This window comes from Salmo salar, chromosome ssa01 (assembly GCF_905237065.1).
Source record: "Salmo salar chromosome ssa01, Ssal_v3.1, whole genome shotgun sequence".
Classification (NCBI taxonomy): Eukaryota; Metazoa; Chordata; class Actinopteri; order Salmoniformes; family Salmonidae; genus Salmo; species Salmo salar.
In genome coordinates, this window is record NC_059442.1 from 170,694,510 (window position 1) to 170,721,096 (window position 26,587).

The 26,587-nt window shown below is 54.1% G+C and overlaps 1 protein-coding gene across 1 annotated transcript in view; it reads right to left on the reverse strand.

The window, feature by feature from the left end:
• Positions 1 to 276: 276 nt before the first annotated feature.
• Positions 277 to 26,587, reverse strand: part of LOC123726671 (metalloprotease TIKI1) — a 129,892-nt gene continuing 103,581 nt past the window's right edge. Inside the window, exon 5 of the mRNA XM_045694083.1 lies at positions 277 to 408. Coding sequence (XP_045550039.1) covers positions 314 to 408 — 95 coding nt within the window. The 3' untranslated portion in view covers positions 277 to 313. The remainder of the gene's footprint in view (positions 409 to 26,587) is intronic.

A 26,587-nucleotide genomic window follows, 5' to 3' on the forward strand; every position in this document is an offset into this window, starting at 1 on the left:
TTGAATGTACCTATGATAAAAAGGACAGACCTCTACATGCTTTGTAAGTAGGAAAACCTGCACAATCGGCAGTGTATCAAATACTTATTCTCCCCACTGTAGATGGAAGAGAAAGTAGTGTAGAAACCTTGCTTTGGCAATATTAACATATGTTTCCTATGACAATAAAGCCCCTTTTAATTGAATTGAAATTGAATTGAGAGACAGGAGGCTTGTAAAAGAGTACGAGAGGGTGGTATTAAACGAGGTAGATACTGGGGAGGGTAGAGAGGCGGGTGGTGTGGTCGTGGTGAGGACAGCGGAGTGTGTATCATTACCTGCTAATGGGTTGCCCTGCAGGAGTGTGTTCCACTTCATAGCCCTGACTCCTCAGCACATCAATCACTGTGTTGTTGCCCAGGAAGTGACCTGAAATATAAACACAGTTCTCTGTTTCAGTCTCTGTTTCAATCTCCCTGCCCTGCCAGACACAGACAGCAGTCTAACCATGCCCACTCACCGTACGTCACAGAGATTTCCGCAACCTATTCCCTTTATAGTGCACTGCTTTTAACCAGATCAACCATATAACTATGGGCACTACATAGGGAATAGAATACCATTATGGGATGCATCCATGTCAGGTGTTGGTGTGAGAGAACAAGAGAGAGAGGGGAGATGAGCTGTCACAGGCGTCGTTTTGAACAGACCAAGGCGAGCGTGGATAGTGCTCATTCTTCATTTATTTTGAGAGAACACTGAAACAAAATAACCAAACGACAAACAGTTCCGTCAGGTACAATAACTAAACAGAAAATAATACACCCACGAAAACCCAAAGGAAAACAGCCTAAGTATGGCTTCCAATCAGAGACAACGGGCACCTGCCTCTGATTGGAAACCATACTGCCCAAACATGGAAAACAAAACATAGAAATAGAAAACTAGAACAAATTCCCCTAGAAACAAACAAACCCCAAAACACACAAAACAACCCCCCCGCCACGCCCCCTGCCACGCCCCTGCGCCCCCTGCCACGCCCAACCATTCTACTATGGCAAATGACCCTTTTCACTGGTCGACGTGACAGTACCGCCCCCGAAGGTGCAGACCCGACTGCACCCCAAACAAAAAACCCACAAAAACAACCCCAAACCTAAAGGGAGGGGAGGGAGGGTAGCCACCGTCTACGACGGCTCCTGCGCTACACCAAACCCTTCGCTAATCCTCCAGCTACGGAGGCGGCTCCGGCTTCGGGGCGTAGCCCCCGTTCTGCGCTGCCGACCACTGCTGGAGGATCCGGGCATGCGGACCATGTACCTCTGAAGGCTCTGGGTTGCAGACCACCTCTGAAGGCTCTGGGTTGCAGACCACCTCTGAAGGCTCTGGGTTGCAGACCGCTGCTGAAGGCCCGGGCTGAGGAGCATCGCTGGCTGCTCCGGACTGAGCGTCGCTGGAGGCTCCGGGCTGAGGGGCCGCGCTGGAGGCTCAGGGGCTGAGGAGCGTCGCTGAGGCTCCGGGCTGAGGAGCTGTCGCTGGAGGCTCCGGGCTGATGGGAGCATCTCTGGAGGCTCCGGGCTGAGGAGCTATCGCTGGAGGCTCCGGGCTGAGAACGTCGCTGGAGGTTCCGGAGCCGAGGAGCGTCGCTGGAGGCTCCCGGGCTGAGGGCGTCGCTGAGGCTCCGGGCTGAGGAGCATCTCGGGAGGCTCCCGGGCTGAGGAGGCGTAGCTGGAGGCTCCGGGCTGAGGAGCGTCGCTGGAGGCCTCCTGCGTGGAGCTGGAACTGGTCTCCCCGGACTGGGGGAGACTTCAGGGTGCGCAGAGCAGACACGGGGCACACTGGGCCGTGAGTGCACGGAGGTCTGGAGCTCAGGGCTGGCACACTCCGTCCTGGCTGGATGGTGACTTTAGCCCGGTAGGCGGAGCGCCGACAGGAGCCGAACTGGGGCTGTGCTGGAGAATGAGGGCTGCCGTCGTAGAGCAAGCGCAGGATAAACTGGGCCGAGGAGACGCACTGGAGACCAGATACGTTGAGCTCGGGGCACTTCTCCCTGGCTGCCGGCCAACTCTCGCACGGCAATGCTGAGGAGCCTGTACCGACCGCACGGGACTGTGCGTGCGTATGGGCGAGATAGTGCGCATCACACCGAAATGCATCGCTCGCCCCTCTGACGCGCCTGCTCCGTGTGCCCTCTCCGTCAGTACTTCCCTCCGAATCTCGCGTCAAGCTCCGTGCTTGACTCCATGACTGGCTTCGGTTTACTCCACGGCTCTCTCCTGTACGCCCGGGAAGTTAGGTCAGGGCTCCCCTGACCTAGCCAAACCTCCCCGGCTGCTTCTCAGCCCTCTTGCCGTCCCAGCCGTTCCTCCCAGTATCGCCGTTCCGCCTCGCTGCCTCTATGTCCTCCGGCGAGCGGCGATACTCTCCCGGTCTTGTCCACGGTCCTGCCCCATCTAGTATCTCCTCCCAGGTCCATGACTCCAAATACCTCCTCCCACGCTGCTTGGTCTTCTTTTTGGTGGGTGGTTCCGTCACAGGCGTCGTTTTGAACAGACCAAGGCGCAGTGTGGATAGTGCTCATTCTTCTCACCGCTTAAACTTGAATGTGGTGCTAGTGATGAGAGAGAGACACAGAGATACAGAGACAGAGAGAAACAGAGAGACAGAAAAGAGAGAGAGAGAGACAGAGACACAGAGAGAGAGCAGAGAGAGAGAGAGAGAGAGAAACAGAGAGAGAGAGAGACAGAGACAGATACACAGAGAGAGAAACAGAGAGAGAGAAACAGAGAGAGAGAGAGAGAGAGAGAGAGAGAGAGAGACAGAGAGAGACAGAGAGAGAGAGAGAGAGAGAGAGACAGAGACAGATACACAGAGAGAGAGAGAAACAGAGAGAGAGAAACAGAGAGAGAGACAGAGAGAGAGAGACAGAGACAGAACACAGAGAGAGAGAGATAAAATAAGCTTTGGCAATATGTACATTGTTACGTCCATGCCAATAAAGCGAATTGAATTGAATTGAGAGAAAGAGAGAGAGAAACAAGAGAGAGAGAGAGAAACAGAGAGAGAGAAACAGAGAGAGAGAAACAGAGAGAGAGCAACGACCTGCGTGCTCAGCAGGTGAGGGGTGGCCATTTCACTACGGGGAGGGATTGAGAAGGCCTCCGCAATCTTCCCCAACTCAAGAATCATGGTGTCAACACTTCTACAGAGGAAGGACTTCCACCCCTGCTACAATCCAAAGAATAAACGCCAGCCTCTCCCGGTACTGTGCCCTGGACCCAATGTACACCTGGCCACCATTCCACCCTCCATCTGGACTGTGCCATGACCCAATGTACACCTGGCCCACCATCCCCACCCTCCATCTGGACTGTCTCTATGACCATGTTCACCTGTACAGGAGACAGTCCCCATCCTTGCCAAGACTCTCAAGGATCGTCGCTTTAAACCGCAGCCCGACCTCTCCACCCAGCAACAGCGGAGAAATCTTTACCCCTCTGAGATCACAGAGATAACCCCCGGACCAGCACCCAGGACCCCCCCAGCCATGACCGCAGCACCACCAACCTCAATGCCCACCACAGCACAGACAACCCCCCGGACCAGCACCTGAACCCCCCAGCCACGACCACAGCACCACCAACCTCAATGCCCACCACAGCCCAGCTTCAGAGCCACCCAGACGGGGCCTCCCACCGCAGACCCACACCTGGAGGAGCCACAGCCCAGCAGGCAGAGCTACGCACAGGCTGTGAGAGGAGCAACTGGCCCAGCCCCACTAACCAAATGAGTGACATTAAACACATGCTGAGTCTACTATGCTCACCTGTGATAGGCCGAGGGTCATGGATGCTCACATGTGATAGGCCGAGGACATGGATGCTCACATGTGATAGGCCGAGGGTCATGGATGCTTACATGTGATAGGCCGAGGGTCATGGATGCTCACCTGTGATAGGCCGAGGGACATGGATGCTCACATGTGATAGGCCGAGGGTCATGGATGCTCACATGTGATAGGCCGAGGGTCATGGATGCTCACATGTGATAGGGGCCGAGGGTCATGGATGCTCACATGTGATAGGCCGAGGGTCATGGATGCTCACATGTGATAGGCCGAGGGTCGCGGATGCTCACATGTGATAGGCCGAGGGACATGGATGCTCACATGTGATAGGGCCGAGGGTCATGGATGCTCACCTGTGATAGGCCGAGGGACATGGATGCTCACATGTGATATGGCCGAGGGTCATGGATGCTCGCATGTGATAGGCCGAGGTCATGGATGCTCACATGTGATAGGCCGAGGGTCATGGATGCTCACCTGTGATAGGCCGAGGGACATGGATGCTCACATGTGATAGGCCGAGGGTCATGGATGCTCACATGTGATAGGCCGAGGGTCATGGATGCTCACATGTGATAGGGCCGAGGGTCATGGATGCTCACATGTGATAGGCCGAGGGTCATGGATGCTCACATGTGATAGGCCGAGGTCATGGATGCTCACCTGTGATAGGCCGAGGGTCATGGATGCTCACATGTGATAGGCCGAGGGTCATGGATGCTCACATGTGATAGGCCGAGGGTCATGGATGCTCACATGTGATAGGCCGAGGGTCATGGATGCTCACGTGATAGGCCGAGGGTCATGGATGCTCACGTGATAGGCCGAGGTCATGGATGCTCACATGTGATAGGCCGAGGGTCATGGATGCTCACATGTGATAGGCCGAGGGTCATGGTAACACGAGCACAACAACTCCACCCTCCTCACACTACATCCACCCAAGTGGCATGACACAATGCTATCTTAAACAATAAACAAAATCACATTTGCATAATAAAGAGTTTACTTTAACTGAAGAAAAAAAACTATTTTAATAGTTCTTGTTGGATTGTGAGTGTTTGTCTCATTTTGAAGGTAAAGAAAAAAACTGTTATGAAATCTTTTTACGTTGCATGTTGGAATGTTGGACAGGGCAGAGACTCAGGACAGGGCAGAGACTCAGGACAGGGCAGAGACTAAGGACAGGGTAGAGACTCAGGACAGGGCAGAGACTCAGGACAGGGCAGAGACTCAGGACAGGGCAGAGACTCAGGACAGGGCAGAGACTCAGGGCAGGGCAGAGACTCAGGACAGGGCAGAGACTCAGGACAGGGCAGAGACTAAGGACAGGGCAGAGACTCAGGACAGGGCAGAGACTCAGGACAGGGCAGAGACTCAGGACAGGGCAGAGACTCCAGGACAGGGTAGAGACTCAGGTTTACTCAGGACAGGGCAGAGACTCAGGACAGGGCAGAGACTCAGGACAGGGTAGAGACTCAGGACAGGGCAGAGACTCAGGACAGGGCAGGGACTCAGGACAGGGCAGGGACTCAGGGGGAATGGTAATATGGTATAAATCTGAACTAATTAATTCAATCGAATTGATCAAAACAGGAGAATTCTTTATCTGGTTAAAAATTAACAAGGAGGCAATCTTAACAGATAAAAACGTCTTCTCTGTGCCACATTGCATTCCCCCCTCAGAGTCACCCTGCTTCAATGAAGAGAGTTTCTCCATTCTAGAGGGGGGAGATTAGTCACTTTCAGTCCCAAGGCAACGTACTGGTCTGTGGAGACCTGAATGGTAGAACAGCAGAAGAACAAGACACTATTAACAGTCATGGAGATAATAAACACCTACCAGGGAAGCAACAACCTTTCCTCCCCACATACCCCCACAGAAACAACTAGGACAAAGGGAAAAACAAAAAATGGGTATGTACATAGTCAATGGTAGGCTTCGAGGGGGACTCTACGGTAGGGTACACCTACAGCTCATCCCTTGGCAGGCAGTACTGTAGACTACTTCCTCACCGACCTAAACCCAGAGTCTCTCAGAGCCTTCACAGTCAGCCCACTGACCTAAACCCAGAGTCTCTCAGAGCCTTCACAGTCAGCCCACTGACCTAAACCCAGAGTCTCTCAGAGCCTTCACAGTCAGCCCACTGACCTAAACCCAGAGTCTCTCAGAGCCTTCACAGTCAGCCCACTGACCTAAACCCAGAGTCTCTCAGAGCCTTCACAGTCAGCCCACTGACCTAAACCCAGAGTCTCTCAGAGCCTTCACAGTCAGCCCACTGACCTAAACCCAGAGTCTCTCAGAGCCTTCACAGTCAGCCCACTGACCTAAACCCAGAGTCTCTCAGTGCGTTCACAGTCAGCCTACTGACCTCAACCCAGAGTCTCTCAGAGCGTTCACAGTCAGCCCACTGACCTCAACCCAGAGTCTCTCAGAGCCTTCACAGTCAGCCCACTGACCTAAACCCAGAGTCTCTAAGAGCCTTCACAGTCAGCCCACTGACCTAAAACCCAGAGTCTCTCAGAGCCTTCACAGTCAGCCCACTGACCTAAACCCAGAGTCTCTCAGAGCCTTCACAGTGCAGCCCACTGACCTAAACCCAGAGTCTCTCAGAGCCTTCACAGTCAGCCCACTGACCTAAACCCAGAGTCTCTCAGAGCGTTCACAGTCAGCCTACTGACCTCAACCCAGAGTCTCTCAGAGCGTTCACAGTCAGCCCACTGACCTCAACCCAGAGTCTCTCAGAGCCTTCACAGTCAGCCCACTGACCTAAACCCAGAGTCTCTCAGAGCCTTCACAGTCAGCCCACTGACCTAAACCCAGAGTCTCTCAGAGCCTTCACAGTCAGCCCACTGACCTAAACCCAGAGTCTCTCAGAGCCTTCACAGTCAGCCCACTAACACCTCTCTCAGACCACAGTAAAATCCCAGTGAATCTGAGAAGAGCGGAACCCAAACCATGAAGCATCACAGCCCAGTAAATGACATGGTACTAAACAGGCCTATAGATGGAGTGCAAACAGTACAGACATCTACCAGAAAAGCAATTAGTAGCCAAAAAATACAATCTCTCCTGGACAACTTTTTAGCCTGAACATTCTCCTTCAGCAACAAACGTGTAAATTTGGCCGTTTGGAACATAAACTTTATATTTGATAAATTAGCCTCCTTGACTAATCTAAAGAAGCATAAGAGCAAACCAGAAATAACAGAAAATGAAAAATGGTTTGATAATGATTGCAAAAAATCTAAGAAAGTGTCACGTCCTGACCAGTATAAGGGGTTATTTGTCATTGTAGTTTGGTCGGGGGCGTGGCAGGGGGTGTTTGTTTTGTGTGTTTCAGGGGTTTTGATGTGTGTTCTATATTTTCTATTTCTATGTTCATTCTATGTTTTGTATTTCTTTGTTTTGGCCTGGTATGGCTCTCAATCAGGGACAGCTGTACATCGTTGTCGCTGATTGAGAGCCATACTTAGGTAGCCCCTTTTCCACCTGTCTTTTGTGGGAAGTTGTTTTTGCATAGTTGTGAGTAGCCTGCAAGACTGTTTGTTCGTTGTGTTTTGTTTATTGTTTTGCTGGTTCACGTTAATTAAAATATGATGAACCCAACCCACACTGTGCCTCTACTCCTTCAAACGGACGTGACAGAAAGTGTTGAGAAATATATCTAATCAAAAACACAGAGAACCAGACAACAAAAATATACGCCTTCAATATGGGGAAACACTGAAGCAATACAAACACACCCTGAGAACAATAAAGGAACAGCACATTAGAAACAGCTGGATGGAATTGAGGAATCCATAGAATCAAACCACTTCTGGGAGAATTGGAATAAATTAAAACAAATCTCGTCAGGAGGAATTGGCTCTCCAAAATGGGGATATGTGAAACTCACAGCATAAAAAGAGCCCAGAACAAAAAAACAAGAAAAATTACAAATCTTGAATCAGCAGTCAATCAGGACAATTACAGAAGAAGAATTATTGGAAAAACTATGCACTCTCTCCAACCCAACAAGGCCTGTGGTGCTGATGGTATTTTAAATGAAATGATCAAATATACAGACCACAAATTCAATTTGGCTATACTCAAACTCTTCAACATTATCCTCACTGCAGGTATTTCCCCCGATATTTGGAACCAGGGATTGATCACACCAATCTATAAAAATGTAGACAAATTTGACCCAAATAATTACAGAGGAATTTGCGTCAACATCAACTTGGGGTAAATTCTCTGCAGTATTATAAATAGCAGACTACACCATTTCCTTGACGAACATACCGTCCTGAGCAGAAGCCAGATTGGATTTCTAAAAATGATCGTACAACAGACCACATTTACACCCTCCAAACTCTAATTGACAAACAAGTAAAACCAAAACAAAGGCAAAATGTACTCATGTTTTGTAGATTTCAAGAAAGCATTTGATTAAATTTGGCACGAAGGTCTTTTTTTATAAACTAATAGAAAGTGGTATTGGAGAGAAAACATATGATGTTATTAAATCAATGTACACTAAAAACAAATGTGCGGTTAAAATTGGCAACAAGTAACCAGACTTCTTCTCTCAGGGACGGGGAGTGAAACAGGGCTGCCCAATAAGTCCAACACTATTTAACATCTACATTAATGAATTAACAACAAGCAAACAGACGTCTTCTCTCAGGGACGGGGAGTGAAACAGGGCTGCCCAATAAGTCCAACACAATTTAACATCGACATTAATGAACTGGCAAAAACATTAGAAGAATCGGCAGCACCTGGTCTCACCCGACACAACACTGAAATCAAGTGTCTGCTGTAGACAGATGACCTGGTGCTGCTGTCTCCCACTAAGGAGGGTCTGCTGTAGACAGATGACCTGGTGCTGCTGTCTCCCCACTAAAGAGGGGTTACAGCAGCACCTAGATCGGTCTTCACAGAGGTTCTGTTAGACATGGGCTCTGACCGTTAACCACAGGTTCTGTTAGACCTGGGCTCTGTCCGTTAACCACAGGGTCTGTTCAATGACCTGGGCTCTGACCGCTAACCATAGGTTCTGTCAGACCTGGGCTGCTGACCGTTAACCACAGGTTCTGTCAGACCTGGGCTCTGACTCTTAACCACTAGAGGGTCTGTCTGACCTGGGCTCTGACCGACCCAGGTTCTTGTCTGACCTGGGCTCTGACCAACCACAGGGTCTGTCAGACCTGGGCTCTGACCATTAACCACAGGTTCTGTTAAGACCTGGGCTCTGACCGACCACAGGTTCTGTCTGGGCTCTGACCGTTAACCACAGGTTCTGTCAGACCTGGGCTCTGACCGTTAATCACAGGTTCTGTTAGACCTGGGCTCTGACCGTTAAACCTAAAAAAAATATATATAATGATATTCCAAAAAAGGTCCGGAAATCAGGATGACAAATATAAATTCTATTTGAACACAGTTGTATTAGAACACACCTAAAACGACACATATCTAGGACTAAATATCACTAACACAGGAAGCTTTCACAGGGCTGTGAACGAGCTGAGAGACAAAGCAAGAAGAGCATTCTATTACATTAAAAGGAACATTAAAATAGAAATTCCAATTAGAATCTGGCTCAAAATGTTCCAATCAGTTATAGAACCAATTGCTCTATTGGGCAGTGAAGTACGGGGTCCACTCTCTAATAATGAATTCACCAAATGGGACAAACATCCAATTGAAATACTGCATGCAGAGTTTTGCAAGACTGTATTGCAAGTGCAAAGAAAAACTCAAATAACGCATGTAGAGCAGAATTGGGCCAATACCCCCTCCTCATTCGAATAGAAAAAAATAGCCATCAAATTTTACAGCCATCTAAAAACAATCACCCCAAAACATTCCATCACAGCTCTACAACGTCAAGAGATGAAACCAGAGAAGAGACCCCTCAGCCAGCTGGTTCTGAGGCTCAGTTCACTAACCCAAACCAACCCCATAGAGCCTCAGGACAGCACTCAGCCAGCTGGTTCTGAGGCTCAGTTCACTAACCCAAACCAACCCCATAGAGCCTCAGGACAGCAGTCAGCCAGCTGGTTCTGAGGCTCAGTTCACTAACCCAAACCAACCCCATAGAGCCTCAGGACAGCACTCAGCCAGCTGGTTCTGAGGCTCAGTTCACTAACCCAAACCAACCCCATAGAGCCTCAGGACAGCACTCAGCCAGCTGGTTCTGAGGCTCAGTTCACTAACCCAAACCAACCCCATAGAGCCTCAGGACAGCCCTCAGCCAGCTGGTTCTGAGGCTCAGTTCACTAACCCAAACCAACCCCATAGAGCCTCAGGACAGCCGAACTCAGCCAGCTGGTTCTGAGGCTCAGTTCACTAACCCAAACCAACCCCATAGAGCCTCAGGACAGCAGTCAGCCAGCTGGTTCTGAGGCTCAGTTCACTAACCCAAACCAACCCCATAGAGCCTCAGGACAGCAGTCAGCCAGCTGGTTCTGAGGCTCAGTTCACCAACCCAAACCAACCCCATAGAGCCTCAGGACAGCACTCAGAACATCTGGCCCAACAAAATCATCACAAAACAAAAATAAAAATGTTTCACCTATTGGAAAGACACCACAAAAATCTAAGTAAACTTCAATGTTATTTGTCTCTAAACAGACAGTACATGGTGGCAGACTATCTGACCACTGTCTGAGGTGCTCAGAGAGGACAGTGGGAAGAACTGGCTGCCCAGAGAGGACAGGCTGGCTATAGAGACTGGTCGTCACAGACAAACCTGGCTGCCCAGAGAGGACAGTCTGGCTGCCTAGAGAGGACAGTCTGGCTGCCTAGAGAGGGAGAGAGAGAGAGACAGAGAGAGAGAGAGAGAGAGAAAGAGAGAGAGAGACAGAGAGAGAGACAGCCAGACAGACAGACAGACAGACAGAGAGAGAGAGAGAGAGAGAGAGAGACAGAGAGAGAGAGGAGCAAGATGAGACAGAGAGGAGGAGCAAGATCAGACAGGTACAGGGCCGGGTTAGGGTTAGATCTCAGGTACAGGTGAACCCTGGACCGGGTTACGGTTAGATCTCAGGTACAGGTGAGCCCCCTGGACCGGGTTAGGTTAGATCTCAGGTACAGGTGAGCCCTGGACCGGGTTAGGGTTAGATCTCAGGTACAGGTGAGCCCTGGACCGGGTTAGATCTCAGGTACAGGTGAGCCCTGGGCCGGGTTAGGGTTAGATCTCAGGTACAGGTGACCTGGGCCGAAGTTAGGGTTAGATCTCAGGTACAGGTGAGCCCTGGACCAGGTTAGGGTTAGATCTCAGGTACAGGTGAGCCCTGGACCGGGTTAGATCTCAGGTACAGGTGAACCCTGGACCGGGTGGTTAGATCTCAGGTACAGGTGAGCCCTGGGCCGGGTTAGGGTTAGATCTCAGGTACAGGTGAGCCCTGGACCGGGTTAGGGTTAGATCTCAGGTACAGGTGAGCCCTGGACCGGTTAGATCTCAGGTACAGGTGAGCCCTGGGCCGGGTTAGGGGTTAGATCTCAGGTACAGGTGAACCCTGGACCGGGTTAAGGTTAGATCTCAGGGTACAGGTGAGCCCTGGGCCGGGTTAGATCTCAGGTACAGGTGAACCCTGGGCCGGGTTAGGGTTAGATCTCAGGTACAGGTGAGCCCTGGACCGGGTTAGGGTTAGATCTCAGGTAAAGGTGAGCCCTGGGCCGGGTTAGGGTTAGATCTCAGGTACAGGTGAGCCCTGGACCGGGTTAGGTTAGATCTCAGGTACAGGTGAACCCTGGATCGGGTTAGGTTAGATCTCAGGTACAGGTGAGCCCTGGACCGGGTTAGGAGTTAGATCTCAGGTACAGTGAGCCCCTGGACCGGGTTAGGGTTAGATCTCAGGTACAGGTGAGCCCTGGACCGGGTTAGGGTTAGATCTCAGGTACAGGTGAGCCCTGGACCGGGTTAGGTTAGATCTCAGGTACAGGTGAGCCCTGGGCCGGGTTAGGGTTAGATCTCAGGTACAGGTGAGCCCTGGACCGGGTTAGGGTTAGATCTCAGGTACAGGTGAGCCCTGGCCGGGTTAGGGTTAGATCTCAGGTACAGGTGAGCCCTGGACCGGGTTAGGTTGATCTCAGGTACAGGTGAGCCCTGGGCCGGGTTAGGTTAGGTCTCAGGTACAGGTGAGCCCTGGACCGGGTTACGGTTAGATCTCAGGTACAGGTGAGCCCTGGACCGGGTTAGGGTTAGATCTCAGGTACACGTGAGCCCTGGACCGGGTTAGGTTAGATCTCAGGTACAGGTGAGCCCTGGGCCGGGTTAGGATCTCAGGTACACGTGAGCCCTGGACCGGGTTAGGGTTAGATCTCAGGTACAGGTGAGCCCTGGGCCGGGTTAGGGTTAGATCTCAGGTACAGGTGAGCCCTGGACCGGGTTAGGGTTAGATCTCAGGTACAGGTGAACCCTGTACCGGGTTAGATCTCAGGTACAGGTGAGCCCTGGACCGGGTTAGGGTTAGATCTCAGGTACAGGTGAGCCCTGGACCGGGTTAGGGTTAGATCTCAGGTACAGGTGAGCCCTGGACCGGGTTAGGTTAGATCTCAGGTACAGGTGAGCCTGGACCGGGTTAGGGTTGGATCTCAGGTACAGGTGAGCCCTGGACCGGGTTTACGGTTAGATCTCAGGTACAGGTGAGCCCTGGACCGGGTTACGGTTAGATCTCAGGTACAGGTGAGCCCTGGACCGGGTTAGGGTTAGATCTCAGGTACAGGTGAGCCCTGGGCCGGGTTAGGGTTAGATCTCAGGTACAGGTGAGCCCTGGACCGGGTTAGGGTTAGATCTCAGGTACAGGTGAACCCTGGGCCGGGTTATGGTTAGATCTCAGGTACAGGTGAACCCTGGACCGGGTTGGGTTAGATCTCAGGTACAGGTGAGCCCTGGACCGGGTTAGGGTTAGATCTCAGGTACAGGTGAGCCCTGGACCGGGTTAGGGTTAGATCTCGGTACAGGTGAGCCCTGGACCGGGTTAGGGTTAGATCTCAGGTACAGGTGAGCCCCTGGGCCGGGTTAGGGTTAGATCTCAGGTACAGGTGAGCCCTGGACCTGGTTAGGGTTAGATCTCAGGTACAGGTGAGCCCTGGGCCGGGTTAGGGTTAGATCTCAGGTACAGGTGAGCCCTGGACCGGGTTAGGTTAGATCTCAGGTACAGGTGAGCCCTGGACCGGGTTAGGGTTAGATCTCAGGTAAAGGTGAGCCCTGGGCCGGGTTAGGGTTAGATCTCAGGTACAGGTGAGCCCTGGGCCGGGTTAGGGTTAGATCTCAGGTACAGGTGAGCCCTGGACCGGGTTAGATCTCAGGTACAGGTGAGCCCTGGACCGGGTTAGGTTAGATCTCAGGTACAGGTGAGCCCTGGGCCAGGTTAGGGTTAGATCTCAGGTACAGGTGAGCCCTGGACCGGGTTAGGGTTAGATCTAGGTACAGGTGAACCCTGGGCCGGGTTAGATCTCAGGTAGAGGTGAGCCCTGGGCCGGGTTAGGATCTCAGGTACAGGTGAGCCCTGGACCGGGTTAGGGTTAGATCTCAGGTACAGGTGAGCCCTGGACCGGGTTAGATCTCAGGTACAGGTGAGCCCTGGCCGGGTTAGGGTTAGATCTCAGTACAGGTGAGCCCTGGGCCGGGTTGGTTAGATCTCAGGTACAGGTGAGCCCTGGACCGGGTTAGGGTTAGATCTCAGGTACAGGTGAGCCCTGGACCGGGTTAGGGGTTAGATCTCAGGTACAGGTGAGCCCTGGACCGGGTTAGGTTAGATCTCAGGTACAGGTGAGCCCTGGGCCGGGTTAGGGTTAGATCTCAGGTACAGGTGAGCCCTGGGCCGGGTTAGGGTTAGATCTCAGGTACAGGTGAGCCCTGGGCCGGGTTAGGGTTAGATCTCAGGTACAGGTGAGCCCTGGACCGGGTTAGGGTTAGATCTCAGGTGCAGGTGAGCCCTGGGCCGGGTTAGATCTCAGGTACAGGTGAGCCCTGGGCCGGGTTAGGGTTAGATCTCGGGTACAGGTGAGCCCTGGGCCGGGTTAGGGTTAGATCTCAGGTACAGGTGAGCCCTGGGCCGGGTTAGATCTCAGGTATAGGTGAGCCCTGGACCGGGTTAGGGTTAGATCTCAGGTACAGGTGAGCCCTGGGCCGGGTTAGGGTTAGATCTCAGGTACAGGTGAGCCCTGGACCGGGTTAGGGTTAGATCTCAGGTACAGGTGAGCCCTGGACCGGGTTAGGGTTAGATCTCAGGTACAGGTGAGCCCTGGACCGGTTTAGATCTCAGGTACAGGTGAGCCCTGGACCGGGTTAGGTTAGATCTCAGGTACAGGTGAGCCCTGGGCCGGGTTAGGGTTAGATCTCAGGTACAGGTGAGCCCTGGGCGGGTTAGATCTCAGGTACAGGTGTGAGCCCTGGACCGGGTTAGGGTTAGATCTCAGGTACAGGTGAGCCCTGGACCGGGTTAGGGTTAGATCTCGGTACAGGTGAGCCCTGGACCGGGTTAGATCTCAGGTACAGGTGAGCCCTGGACCGGGTTAGATCTCAGGTACAGGTGAGCCCCTGGGCCGGGTTAGGGTTAGATCTCAGGTACAGGTGAGCCCTGGACCGGGTTAGGGTTAGATCTCAGGTACAGGTGAGCCCTGGACCGGGTTAGGGTAGGATCTCAGGTACAGGTTGAGCCCTGGACCGGGTTAGGGTTAGATCTCAGGTACAGGTGAGCCCTGGACTGGGTTAGGGTTAGATCTCAGGTACAGGTGAGCCCTGGACCGGGTTAGGGTTGGATCTCAGGTACAGGTGAGCCCTGGACCGGGTTAGGGTTAGATCTCAGGTACAGGTGAGCCCTGGGCCGGGTTAGGGTTGGATCTCAGGTACAGGTGAGCCCTGGACCGGGTTAGATCTCAGGTACAGGTGAGCCCTGGACCGGGTTAGGGTTAGATCTCAGGTACAGGTGAGCCCTGGGCCGGGTTAGGGTTAGATCTCAGGTACAGGTGAGCCCTGGACCGGGTTAGGGTTAGATCTCAGGTACAGGTGAGCCCTGGACCTGGTTAGGGTTAGATCTCAGGTACAGGTGAGCCCTGGGCCGGGTTAGATCTCAGGTACAGGTGAGCCCTGGACCGGGTTAGGGTTAGATCTCAGGTAAAGGTGAGCCCTGGGCCGGGTTAGATCTCAGGTACAGGTGAGCCCTGGCCGGGTTAGGGGTTAGATCTCAGGTACAGGTGAGCCCTGGACCGGGTTAGATCTCAGGTACAGGTGAGCCCTGGGCCGGGTTAGGTTAGATCTCAGTACAGGTGAGCCCTGGGCCGGGTTAGGGTTAGATCTCAGGTACAGGTGAGCCCTGGACCGGGTTAGGGTTAGATCTCAGGTACAGGTGAGCCCTGGACCGGTTAGGGTTAGATCTCAGGTACAGGTGAGCCCTGGACCGGGTTAGGGTTAGATCTCAGGTACAGGTGAGCCCTGGGCCGGGTTAGGGTTAGATCTCAGGTACAGGTGAGCCCTGGGCCGGGTTAGGGGTTAGATCTCAGGTACAGGTGAGCCCTGGGCCGGGTTAGGGTTAGATCTCAGGTACAGGGGTGAGCCCTGGACCGGGTTAGGTTAGATCTCAGGTACAGGTGAGCCCTGGGCCGGGTTAGATCTCAGGTACAGGTGAGCCCTGGGCCGGGTTAGGTTAGATCTCAGGTACAGGTGAGCCCTGGGCCGGGTTAGGTTAGATCTCAGGTACAGGTGAGCCCTGGGCCGGGTTAGATCTCAGGTATAGGTGAGCCCCTGGACCGGGTTAGGGTTAGATCTCAGGTACAGGTGAGCCCTGGGCCGGGTTAGGGTTAGATCTCAGGTACAGGTGAGCCCTGGACCGGGTTAGGTTAGATCTCAGGTACAGGTGAGCCTGGACCGGGTTAGGGTTAGATCTCAGGTACAGGTGAGCCCTGGACCGGTTAGATCTCAGGTACAGGTGAGCCCTGGACCGGGTTAGGGGTTAGATCTCAGGTACAGGTGAGCCCTGGGCCGGGTTAGGGTTAGATCTCAGGTACAGGTGAGCCCTGGGCCGGGTTAGATCTCAGGTACAGGTGAGCCCTGGACCGGGTTAGGGTTAGATCTCAGGTACAGGTGAGCCCTGGACCGGGTTAGGGTTAGATCTCAGGTACAGTTGAGCCCTGGACCGGGTTAGATCTCAGGTACAGGTGAGCCCTGGACCGGGTTAGATCTCAGGTACAGGTGAGCCCTGGGCCGGGTTAGGGTTAGATCTCAGGTACAGGTGAGCCCTGGACCGGGTTAGGGGTTAGATCTCAGGTACAGGTGAGCCCTGGACCGGGTTAGGGTAGGATCTCAGGTACAGGTGAGCCCTGGACCGGGTTAGGGTTAGATCTCAGGTACAGGTGAGCCCTGAATTGGTTAGGGTTAGATCTCAGGTACAGGTGAGCCCTGGACCGGGTTAGGGTTAGATCTCGGGTACAGGTGAGCCCTGGACCGGGTTAGGGTTAGATCTCAGGTACAGGTGAGCCCTGGGCCGGGTTAGGGGTTAGATCTCAGGTACAGGTGAGCCCTGGACCGGGTTAGATCTCAGGTACAGGTGAGCCCTGGACCGGGTTAGGGTTAGATCTCAGGTACAGGTGAGCCCTGGGCCGGGTTAGGGTTAGATCTCAGGTACAGGTGAGCCCTGGACCGGGTTAGGGTTAGATCTCAGGTACAGGTGAGCCCTGGACCTGGTTAGGGTTAGATCTCAGGTACAGGTGAGCCCTGGGCCGGGTTAGATCTCAGGTACAGGTGAGCCCTGGACCGGGTTAGGGTTAGATCTCAGGTAAAGGTGAGCCCTGGGCCGGGTTAGGGTTAGATCTCAGGTACAGGTGAGCCCTGGGCCGGGTTAGGGTTAGATCTCAGGTACAGGTGAGCCCTGGACCGGGTTAGATCTCAGGTACAGTTGAGCCCTGGACCGGGTTAGGGTTAGATCTCAGGTACAGGGTGAGCCCTGGGCCGGGTTAGGGTTAGATCTCAGGTACAGGTGAGCCCTGGACCGGGTTAGGGTTAGATCTCAGGTACAGGTGAACCCTGGGCCGGGTTAGATCTCAGGTAGAGGTGAGCCCTGGGCCGGGTTAGATCTCAGGTACAGGTGAGCCCTGGACCGGGTTAGGGTTAGATCTCAGGTACAGGTGAGCCCTGGACCGGGTTAGATCTCAGGTACAGGTGAGCCCTGGGCCGGGTTAGGGTTAGATCTCAGTACAGGTGAGCCCTGGGCCGGGTTAGGGTTAGATCTCAGGTACAGGTGAGCCCTGGACCGGGTTAGGGTAGATCTCAGGTACAGGTGAGCCCTGGACCGGGTTAGGGTTAGATCTCAGGTACAGGTGAGCCCTGGACCGGGTTAGGGTTAGATCTCAGGTACAGGTGAGCCCTGGGCGGGTCAGGGTTAGATCTCAGGTACAGGTGAGCCCTGGGCCGGGTTAGGGTTAGATCTCAGGTACAGGTGAGCCCTGGGCCGGGTTAGGGTTAGATCTCAGGTACAGGTGAGCCCTGGGCCGGGTTAGGGCTAGATCTCAGGTACAGGTGAGCCCTGGGCCGGGTTAGGTTAGATCTCAGGTACAGGTGAGCCCTGGGCCGGGTTAGGGTTAGATCTCAGGTACAGGTGAGCCCTGGGCCGGGTTAGATCTCAGGTATAGGTGAGCCCTGGACCGGGTTAGGTTAGATCTCAGGTACAGGTGAGCCCTGGGCCGGGTTAGGGTTAGATCTCAGGTACAGGTGAGCCCTGGACCGGGTTAGGGTTAGATCTCAGGTACAGGTGAGCCCTGGACCGGGTTAGGGTTAGATCTCAGGTACAGGTGAGCCCTGGACCGGTTTAGATCTCAGGTACAGGTGAGCCCTGGACCGGGTTAGGGTTAGATCTCAGGTACAGGTGAGCCCTGGGCCGGGTTAGGGTTAGATCTCAGGTACAGGTGAGCCCTGGGCCGGGTTAGATCTCAGGTACAGGTGAGCCCTGGACCGGGTTAGGGTTAGATCTCAGGTACAGGTGAGCCCTGGACCGGGTTAGGGTTAGATCTCAGGTACAGTTGAGCCCTGGACCGGGGTTAGATCTCAGGTACAGGTGAGCCCTGGACCGGGTTAGATCTCAGGTACAGGTGAGCCCTGGGCCGGGTTAGGGTTAGATCTCAGGTACAGGTGAGCCCTGGACCGGGTTAGGGTTAGATCTCAGGTACAGGTGAGCCCTGGACCGGGTTAGGGGTTAGATCTCAGGTACAGGTGAGCCCTGGACCGGGTTAGGGTTAGATCTCAGGTACAGGTGAGCCCTGGACTGGGTTAGGGTTAGATCTCAGGTACAGGTGAGCCCTGGACCGGGTTAGGGTTAGATCTCAGGTACAGGTGAGCCCTGGACCGGGTTAGGGTTAGATCTCAGGTACAGGTGAGCCCTGGGCCGGGTTAGGGTTAGATCTCAGGTACAGGTGAGCCCTGGACCGGGTTAGATCTCAGGTACAGGTGAGCCCTGGACCGGGTTAGGTTAGATCTCAGGTACAGGTGAGCCCTGGGCCGGGTTAGGGTTAGATCTCAGGTACAGGTGAGCCCTGGACCGGGTTAGGGTTAGATCTCAGGTACAGGTGAGCCCTGGACCGGTTAGGGTTAGATCTCAGGTACAGGTGAGCCCTGGGCCGGGTTAGGGTTAGATCTCAGGTACAGGTGAGCCCTGGACCGGGTTAGGGTTAGATCTCAGGTACAGGTGAGCCCTGGACCGGGTTAGGGTTAGATCTCAGGTACAGGTGAGCCCTGGACCGGGTTAGGGTTAGATCTCAGGTACAGGTGAGCCCTGGACCCGGGTTAGGGTTAGATCTCAGGTACAGGTGAGCCCTGGACCTGGTTGGTTAGATCTCAGGTACAGGTGAGCCCTGGGCCGGGTTAAAGTTAGATCTCAGGTACAGGTGAGCCCTGGACCGGGTTGCACGGTTAGATCTCAGGTACAGGTGAACCCTGGACCGAAAGTTAGGGTTAGATCTCAGGTACAGGTGAGCCCTGGACCGGGTTAGGGTTAGATCTCAGGTACAGGTGAGCCCTGGACCGGGTTAGGGTTAGATCTCAGGTACAGGTGAGCCCTGGGCCGGGTTAGATCTCAGGCTACAGGTGAGCCCTGGGCCGGGTTAGGGTTAGATCTCAGGTACAGGTGAGCCCTGGGCCGAGTTAGGGTTAGATCTCAGGTACAGGTGAGCCCTGGGCCGGGTTAGGTTAGATCTCAGGTACAGGGTGAGCCCTGGGCCGGGTTAGGGTTAGATCTCAGGTACAGGTGAGCCCTGGACCGGGTTAGGGTTAGATCTCAGGTACAGGTGAGCCCTGGGCCGGGTAAGGTTAGATCTCAGGTACAGGTGAGCCCTGGGCCGGGTTGGATCTCAGGTACAGGTGAACCCTGGACCGGGTTAGGGTTAGATCTCAGGTACAGGTGAGCCCTGGACCGGGTTAGGGTTAGATCTCAGGTACAGGTGAGCCCTGGGCCGGGTTAGATCTCAGGTACAGGTGAGCCCTGGGCGCGATAGGGTTAGATCTCAGGTACAGGTGAGCCCTGGACCGGGTTAGGGTTAGATCTCAGGTACAGGTGAGCCCTGGACCGGGTTAGGGTTAGATCTCAGGTACAGGTGAGCCCTGGACCGGGTTAGGGTTAGATCTCAGGTACAGGTGAGCCCTGGACCGGGTTAGGGTTAGATCTCAGGTACAGGTGAACCCTGGACCGGGTTAGATCTCAGGTACAGGTGAGCCCTGGGCCGGGTTAGGGTTAGATCTCAGGTACAGGCGACTAGCGTGAAATACCCCACCATTCTGAGGGTCGACTCACATGACACAGAAAATACCCCCACCATTCTGAGGGTCGACTCACATGACACAGAAAAAATACCCCACCATTCTGAGGGTTCACTCACATGACACAGAAAATACCCCACCATTCTGAGGGTTGACTCACATGACACAGAAAATACCCCACCATTCTGAGGGTCGTCCTCACATGACACAGAAAGCATGTCATGCTCAGATGAGATGGTGAAGATAAGGAGAAGCCGAGCTAAAAGGTTTCATTCAAAACTTCCCTGGCTAGAGTACAAGAGATTTGAACCTCTCTCTCTCTCTGTCTCTCTCTCTCTCTCTCAATTCAATTTCAATTTCAATTTAAGGGGCTTTTTTGGCATGGGAAACATATGTTTACATTGCCAAAACAAGTGAAATGGATAATAAACAAATGTGAAATAAACAATAAAAATGAACAGTAAACATTACACTCACAGAAGTTCCAAAACAATAAAGACATTTCAAATGTCATATTATGTCTATATACAATGTTGTAACGATGTGCGAATAGTTAAAGTGCAAAAGGGAAAATAAATAAACATAAATATGGGTTGTATTTACAATGGTGTTTGTTCTTCACTGGTTGCCCTTTTCTTGTGGCAACAAGTCACAAATCTTGCTGCTGTGATGTCACACTGTGGTATTTCACCCAGTAGATATGGGAGTTTAGCAAAATTGGATTTGTTTTTGAATTCTTTGTGGGTCTGTGTAATCTGAGGGAAATATGTGTCTCTAATATGGTCATACATTTGGCAGGAGGTTAGGAAGTGAAGCTCAGTTTCCACCTCATTTTGTGGGCAGTGTTGCACATAGCCTGTCTTCTCTTGAGAGCCAGGTCTGCCTACGGCGACCTTTCTCAATAGCAAGGCTATGCTCACTGAGTCTGTACATAGTCAAAGCTTTCCCTTAAATTTGGGTCAGTCACAGTGGTCAGGTATTCTGTGGGGTCTGTTTGTGTTTGTGAACAGAGCCCCAGGACCAGCTTGCTTAGGGAACTCATCTCCAGGTTAATTTATCTGTAGGTGATGGCTTTGTTAAGGAAGGGAATAGCTTCCTTTTAGGTGGTTGTAGAATTTAATCGACTCTTTTCTGGATTTTGATAAATGTATAATTTTGATAATTAGTATCGGCCTAATTCTCTCTCTCTCCTCCCTTTATTAACTCTCTCTCTCCCTCTCCCTGGCTTGATAAACAAGAGACTTGAACCCTCTCCTCACGTCTCTCTCTCCCTCTCTCCGTCTCCCTCTCTTCCCTCACTCTGTCTCTCTCTCTTCCCTCTCTCTGTCTCCCTCTCTTCCCTCTCTCCGTCTCCCTCTCTCCGTCTCCCTCTCCCTCTCTTCCCTCTCTCTGTCTCCCTCTCTTCCCTCTCTCTGTCTCCTCTCTTCCCTCTCTCCGTCTCCCTCTCCTCCCTCTCTCCGTCTCCCTCTCTCCGTCTCCCTCTCCCTCTCTCTCCCTCTCTCCGTCTCCCTCTCTTCCCTCTGTCCGTCTCCCTCTCCTCCCTCTCTCCGTCTCCCTCTCTTCCCTCTCTCCATCTCCCTCTCTTCCCTTCTCCCTCTCCTCCCCTTTCTGCGTCTCTCTCTCCTCCCTCTCTCCGTCTCCTCTCTTCCCTCTCTCTGTCTCCCTCTCTTCCCTCTCTCCGTCTCCCTCTCTTCGTCTCCCTCTCCTCCCTCTCTCCAGCTCCCTCTCCTCTCTCTCTCCCTCTCTCTGTCTCTCCCCTCTCTCCGTCTCCCTCTCCTCCTTCTCTCCGTCTCCCTCTCCTCCCTCTCTCCGTCTCCCTCTCCTGCCTCTTTCCGTCTCCCTCTCTCCGTCTCCCTCTCTTCCCTCTCTCCGTCTCCCTCTCCTCCCTCTCTCTGTCTCCCTCTCTTCCCTCTCTCCATCTCCCTCTCTTCCCTTCTCCCTCTCCTCCCCTCTCTCCGTCTCCCTCTCCTCCCTCTCTCCGTCTCCCTCTCTTCCATCTCTCCGTCTCCCTCTCCTCCCTCTCTCCGTCTCCCTCTCTTCCCTCTCTCCGTCTCCCTCTCCTCCCTCTCTCCGTCTCCCTCTCCTCCCTCTCTCCGTCTCCCTCTCTCCCCTCTCCGTCTCCCTCTCCTCCCTCTCTCTGTCTCCCTCTCTCCCTCTTTCCGTCTCCCTCTCTCCGTCTCCCTCTCCTCCTTCTCTCCGTCTCCTCTCTCCCCTCTCTCCGTCTCCCTCTCCTTCCTCTCTCCGTCTCCCTCTCCTCTCTCTCCATCTCACTCTCTTCCCTCTCTCCGTCACCCTCTCTCCATCTCCCTCTCCTCCCTCTCTCCGTCTCCCTCTCTTCCCTCTCTCCGTCTCCCTCTCTTCCCTCTGTCCGTCTCCCTCTCCTCCTCTCTCCGTCTCCCTCTCTTCCCTCTCTCCGTCTCCCTCTCTTCCCTCTCTCCGTCTCCCCTCTCTTCCCTTCTCCCCTCTCCTTCCTCTCTCCGTCTCCCTCTCCTCTCTCTCTCCATCTCACTCTCTTCCCTCTCTCCGTCACCCTCTCTCCATCTCCCTCTCCTCCTTCTCTCCGTCTCCCTCTCTTCCCTCTCTCCGTCTCCCTCTCTTCCCTTCTCCCTCTCCTTCCTCTCTCCGTCTCCCTCTCCTCTTCCTCTCTCCATCTCACTCTCTTCCCTCTCTCCGTCACCCTCTCTCCATCTCCCTCTCCTCCTTCTCTCCGTCTCCCTCTCTTCCCTCTCTCCGTCTCCCTCTCCTCCCTCTCTCTCGTCTCCCTCTCTTCCCTCTCTCCGTCTCCCTCTCCTCCCTCTCTCCGTCTCCCCTCTCTCCGTCTCCCTCTCTTCCTTCTCTCCGTCTCCCTCTCTTCCCTTCTCCATCTCCTCCCTCTCTCCATCTCCCCTCTCTTCGTCTCCATCTCCCTCTCTCCGTCTCCCTCTCTTCCCTCTCTCCGTCTCCCTCTCTTCCCTCTCTCTGTCTCCCTCTCTTCCCTCTCTCCATCTCCCTCTCTTCGTCTCCCTCTCCTCCTTCTCTCCGTCTCCCTCTCCTTCCTCTCTCCATCTCGCTCTCTGCCCTCTCTCCGTCTCTCTCTCTCCGTCTCCCTCTCCTCCTTCTCTCCGTCTCCCTCTCCTCCCTCTCTCCGTCTCCCTCTCTTCCCTTCTCCCTCTCCTCCCTCTCTCCGTCTCCCTCTCTTCCCTCTGTCCGTCTCCCTCTCCTCCCTCTCTCCATCTCCCTCTCTCCCTCTCTCCGTCTCCCTCTCTTCCCTTCTCCCTCTCCTCCCTCTCTCCGTCTCCCTCTCTTCCCTCTCTCTGTCTCCCTCTCTTCCCTCTCTCCTGTCTCCCTCTCTTCCCTTCTCCCTCTCCTCCCTCTCTCCGTCTCCCTCTCCTCCCTCTCTCTCCCTCTCCCTTTCTCCGTCTCCCTCTCCTCCTTCTCTCCGTCTCCCTCTCTTCCCTCTCTCTGTCTCCCTCTCTTCCCTCTCCGTCTCCCTCTCTTCGTCTCCCTCTCCTCCCTCTCTCAGCCTCCCTCTCCTCTCTCTCTCCCTCTCCCTTTCTCCGTCTCCCCTCTCCTCCTTCTCTCCGTCTCCCTCTCTTCGTCTCCCTCTCCTCCCCTCTCTCCGCTCTCCCTCTCTTCCCTTTCTCCGTCTCCCTCTCTCCGTCTGCCTCTCCTCCTCTCTCTCCGTCTCCCTCTCCTCCCTCTCTCCGTCTCCCTCTCCTCCCTCTCTCCGTCTCCCTCTCCTCCCTCTCTCCGTCTCCCTCTCCTCCCTCTCTCCGTCTCCTCTCTTCCCTCTCTCTCTCTGTCTCTCTCTCCCTCTCTACTTCTCCCTCTCTTCCTCTCTCTCCGTCTCACTCTCCTCCCTCTCTCCGTCTCCCTCTCCTCCCTCTCTCCGTCTCCCTCTCCTCCCTCTCTCCGTCTCCCTCTCCTCCCTCTCTCCGTCTCCCTCTCTTCCCTCTCTCTCTCTGTCTCTCTCTCCCTCTCTACGTCTCCCTCTCTTCCCTCTCTCCGTCTCCCTCTCCTCCTTCTCAACGCCTCCCTCTCCTCCCTCTCTCTGTCTCTCTCTCCCTCTCTCCGTCTCCCTCTCCTCCTTCTCCTCCCTCTTCTCTCTCTCTCCCTCTCTCCATCTCCCTCTCCTCTCCTCCTCTCTCCGTCTCCCTGTCTTCCTCTCATTAAAAACTTTCCTGGCTACATGAACAAGTGTTTTTAAGAAGTGCTCTACAGATGATGTCGAAGTCTGTTTCTCTTTCTGTGTGTGTCTGTGTGTCTGTGTCTGTGTGTGTGTGTCTGTTTGTGTGTGTGTGTGGGTGTGTGTGTCTGTTTTTGTGTGTGTGTGTGTGTGTGTGTCTGTTTGTGTGTGTGTGTGTGTGTGTGTGTGTGTGTGTGTGTGTGTGTGTGTGTGTGTGTGTGTGTGTGTGTGTGTGTGTGTGTGTGTGTGTGTGTGTGTGTGTGTGTGTGTGTGTGTGTGTGTGTGTGTGTGTGTGTGTGTGTGTGTGTGTGTGTGTGTGGGCTATTCACAGGTAGTAATATCCAAGTAGTGGCACAGCAGTCACTCTACTACATGTTCCCTAAAACAGCAGCCATTGTCGCCAATCCTTCCTACCAATAATTAAAACATATGGCAAGTCTTAAATGTCATGTTTTTCTATACAGCACAGCAATATTTATATTTTTAAATTGTAACCGGTCTGAGTAGCAGTTACCAAAACATTACGCAGTAACTAAATAAAAAAATACATCGCCAGCCAGTCAGTGCGTGTGTGTTTGTGTTTGTGTAGGTGTGTAGGTGTGTATGTGTGTGTATGTGTGTGTGTGTGTGTGTATATGTGTGTATATGTGTGTTTGTGTAGGTGTGTGTGGTGTGTGGGGTGTGTGTGTGTGTGTGTGTGTGTGTGTGTATGTGTGTATAGTGTGTGTGTGTGTGTGTGTGTGTGTGTGTGTGTGTGTGTGTGTGTGTGTGTGTGTGTGTGTGTGTGTGTGTGTGTGTGTGTGTGTGTGTGTGTGTTAGTGCAGCACGTTATCCCGCCAGCCAGTGCAGCTATTGACGTTCCCCGTCCTTCATAACTAGGTATTCCATACACACAGTCAGACCATAATCTGACGTGCTAGAGGCTAGCCTGGCCAGCTAGGTGGAGGTGGAGTGGCCACTAGACTAGCCTGGCCAGCTAGGTGGAGGTGGAGAGGCCTCTAGAGACTAGCCTGGCCAGCTAGATGGAGAGGCCACTAGACCAGCCTGGCCAGCTAGATGGAGGTGGAGAGGCCACTAGAGACTAGCCTGGCCAGCTAGGTGGAGGTGGAGAGGCCACTAGACTAGCCTGGCCAGCTAGATGGAGGTGGAGAGGCCACTAGAGACTAGCCTGGCCAGCTAGGTGGAGGTGGAGAGGCCACTAGACCAGCCTGGCCAGCTAGGTGGAGGTGGAGAGGCCACCAGAGACTAGCCTGGCCAGCTAGATGGAGGTGGAGAGACCACTAGACCAGCCTGGCCAGCTAGGTGGAGAGGCCACTAGACCAGCCTGGCCAGCTAGATGGAGGTGGAGAGGCCACTAGACTAGCCTGGCCAGCTAGATGGAGGTGGAGAGGCCACTAGAGTCTAGCCTGGCCAGCTAGGTGGAGAGGCCACTAGACTAGCCTGGCCAGCTAGATGGAGGTGGAGAGGCCACTAGACTAGCCTGGCCAGCTAGGTGGAGGTGGAGAGGCCTCTAGAGACTAGCCTGGCCAGCTAGGTGGAGAGGCCACTAGACTAGCCTGGCCAGCTAGGTGGAGAGGCCACTAGAGACTAGCCTGGCCAGCTAGGTGGAGGTGGAGAGACCACTAGACTAGCCTGGCCAGCTAGATGGAGGTGGAGAGGCCACTAGACTAGCCTGGCCAGCTAGATGGAGGTGGAGAGGCTTCTCGAGAGACTAGCCTGGCCAGCTAGATGGAGGTGGAGAGGCCACTAGAGACTAGCCTGGCCAGCTAGGTGGAGGTGGAGAGACCACTAGAAACTAGCCTGGTCAGCTAGATGGAGGTGGAGAGGCCACTAGACTAGCCTGGCCAGCTAGGTGGAGGTGGAGAGGCCACTAGAGACTAGCCTGGCCAGCTAGGTCGAGGTGAGAGGCCACTAGAGACTAGCCTGGCCAGCTAGATGGAGGTGGAGAGACCACTAGACCAGCCTGGCCAGCTAGGTGGAGGTGGAGAGGCCACTAGACCAGCCTGGCCAGCTAGATGGAGGTGGAGAGGCCACTAGACTAGCCTGGCCAGCTAGATGGAGGTGGAGAGGCCACTAGAGTCTAGCCTGGCCAGCAGGTGGAGAGGCCACTAGACCAGCCTGGCCAGCCAGGTGGGAGAGGCCACTAGAGACTAGCCTGGCCAGCTAGGTGGAGGTGGAGAGGCCACTAGACTAGCCTGGCCAGCTAGGTGGAGGTGGAGAGACCTCTAGAGACTAGCCTGGCCAGCTAGGTGGAGAGGCCACTGAGACTAGCCTGGCCAGCTAGGTGGAGAGGCCACTAGAGACTAGCCTGGCCAGCTAGGTGGAGGTGGAGAGACCACTAGACTAGCCTGGCCAGCTAGATGGAGGTGGAGAGGCCACTAGACTAGCCTGGCCAGCTAGATGGAGGTGGAGAGGCCCTAGAGACTAGCCTGGCCAGCTAGATGGAGGTGGAGAGGCCACTAGAGACTAGCCTGGCCAGCTAGGTGGAGGTGGAGAGACCACTAGAAACTAGCCTGGCCAGCTAGATGGAGGTGGAGAGGCCACCAGACTAGCCTGGCCAGCTAGGTGGACGTGGAGAGGCCACTAGAGACTAGCCTGGCCAGCTAGATGGAGGTGGAGAGACCACTAAACTAGCCTGGCCAGCTAGGTGGAGGTGGAGAGACCACTAGAAACTAGCCTGGCCAGCTAGGTGGAGGTGGGAGAGGCCTCTAGACTAGCCTGGCCAGCTAGGTGGAGGTGGAGAGGCCACTAGAGACTAGCCTGGCCAGCTAGGTGGAGGTGGAGAGGCCACTAGAGACTAGCCTGGCCAGCTAGGTGGAGAGCAGAGCAGAGTGCAGAGAGCTGTGATCCCAT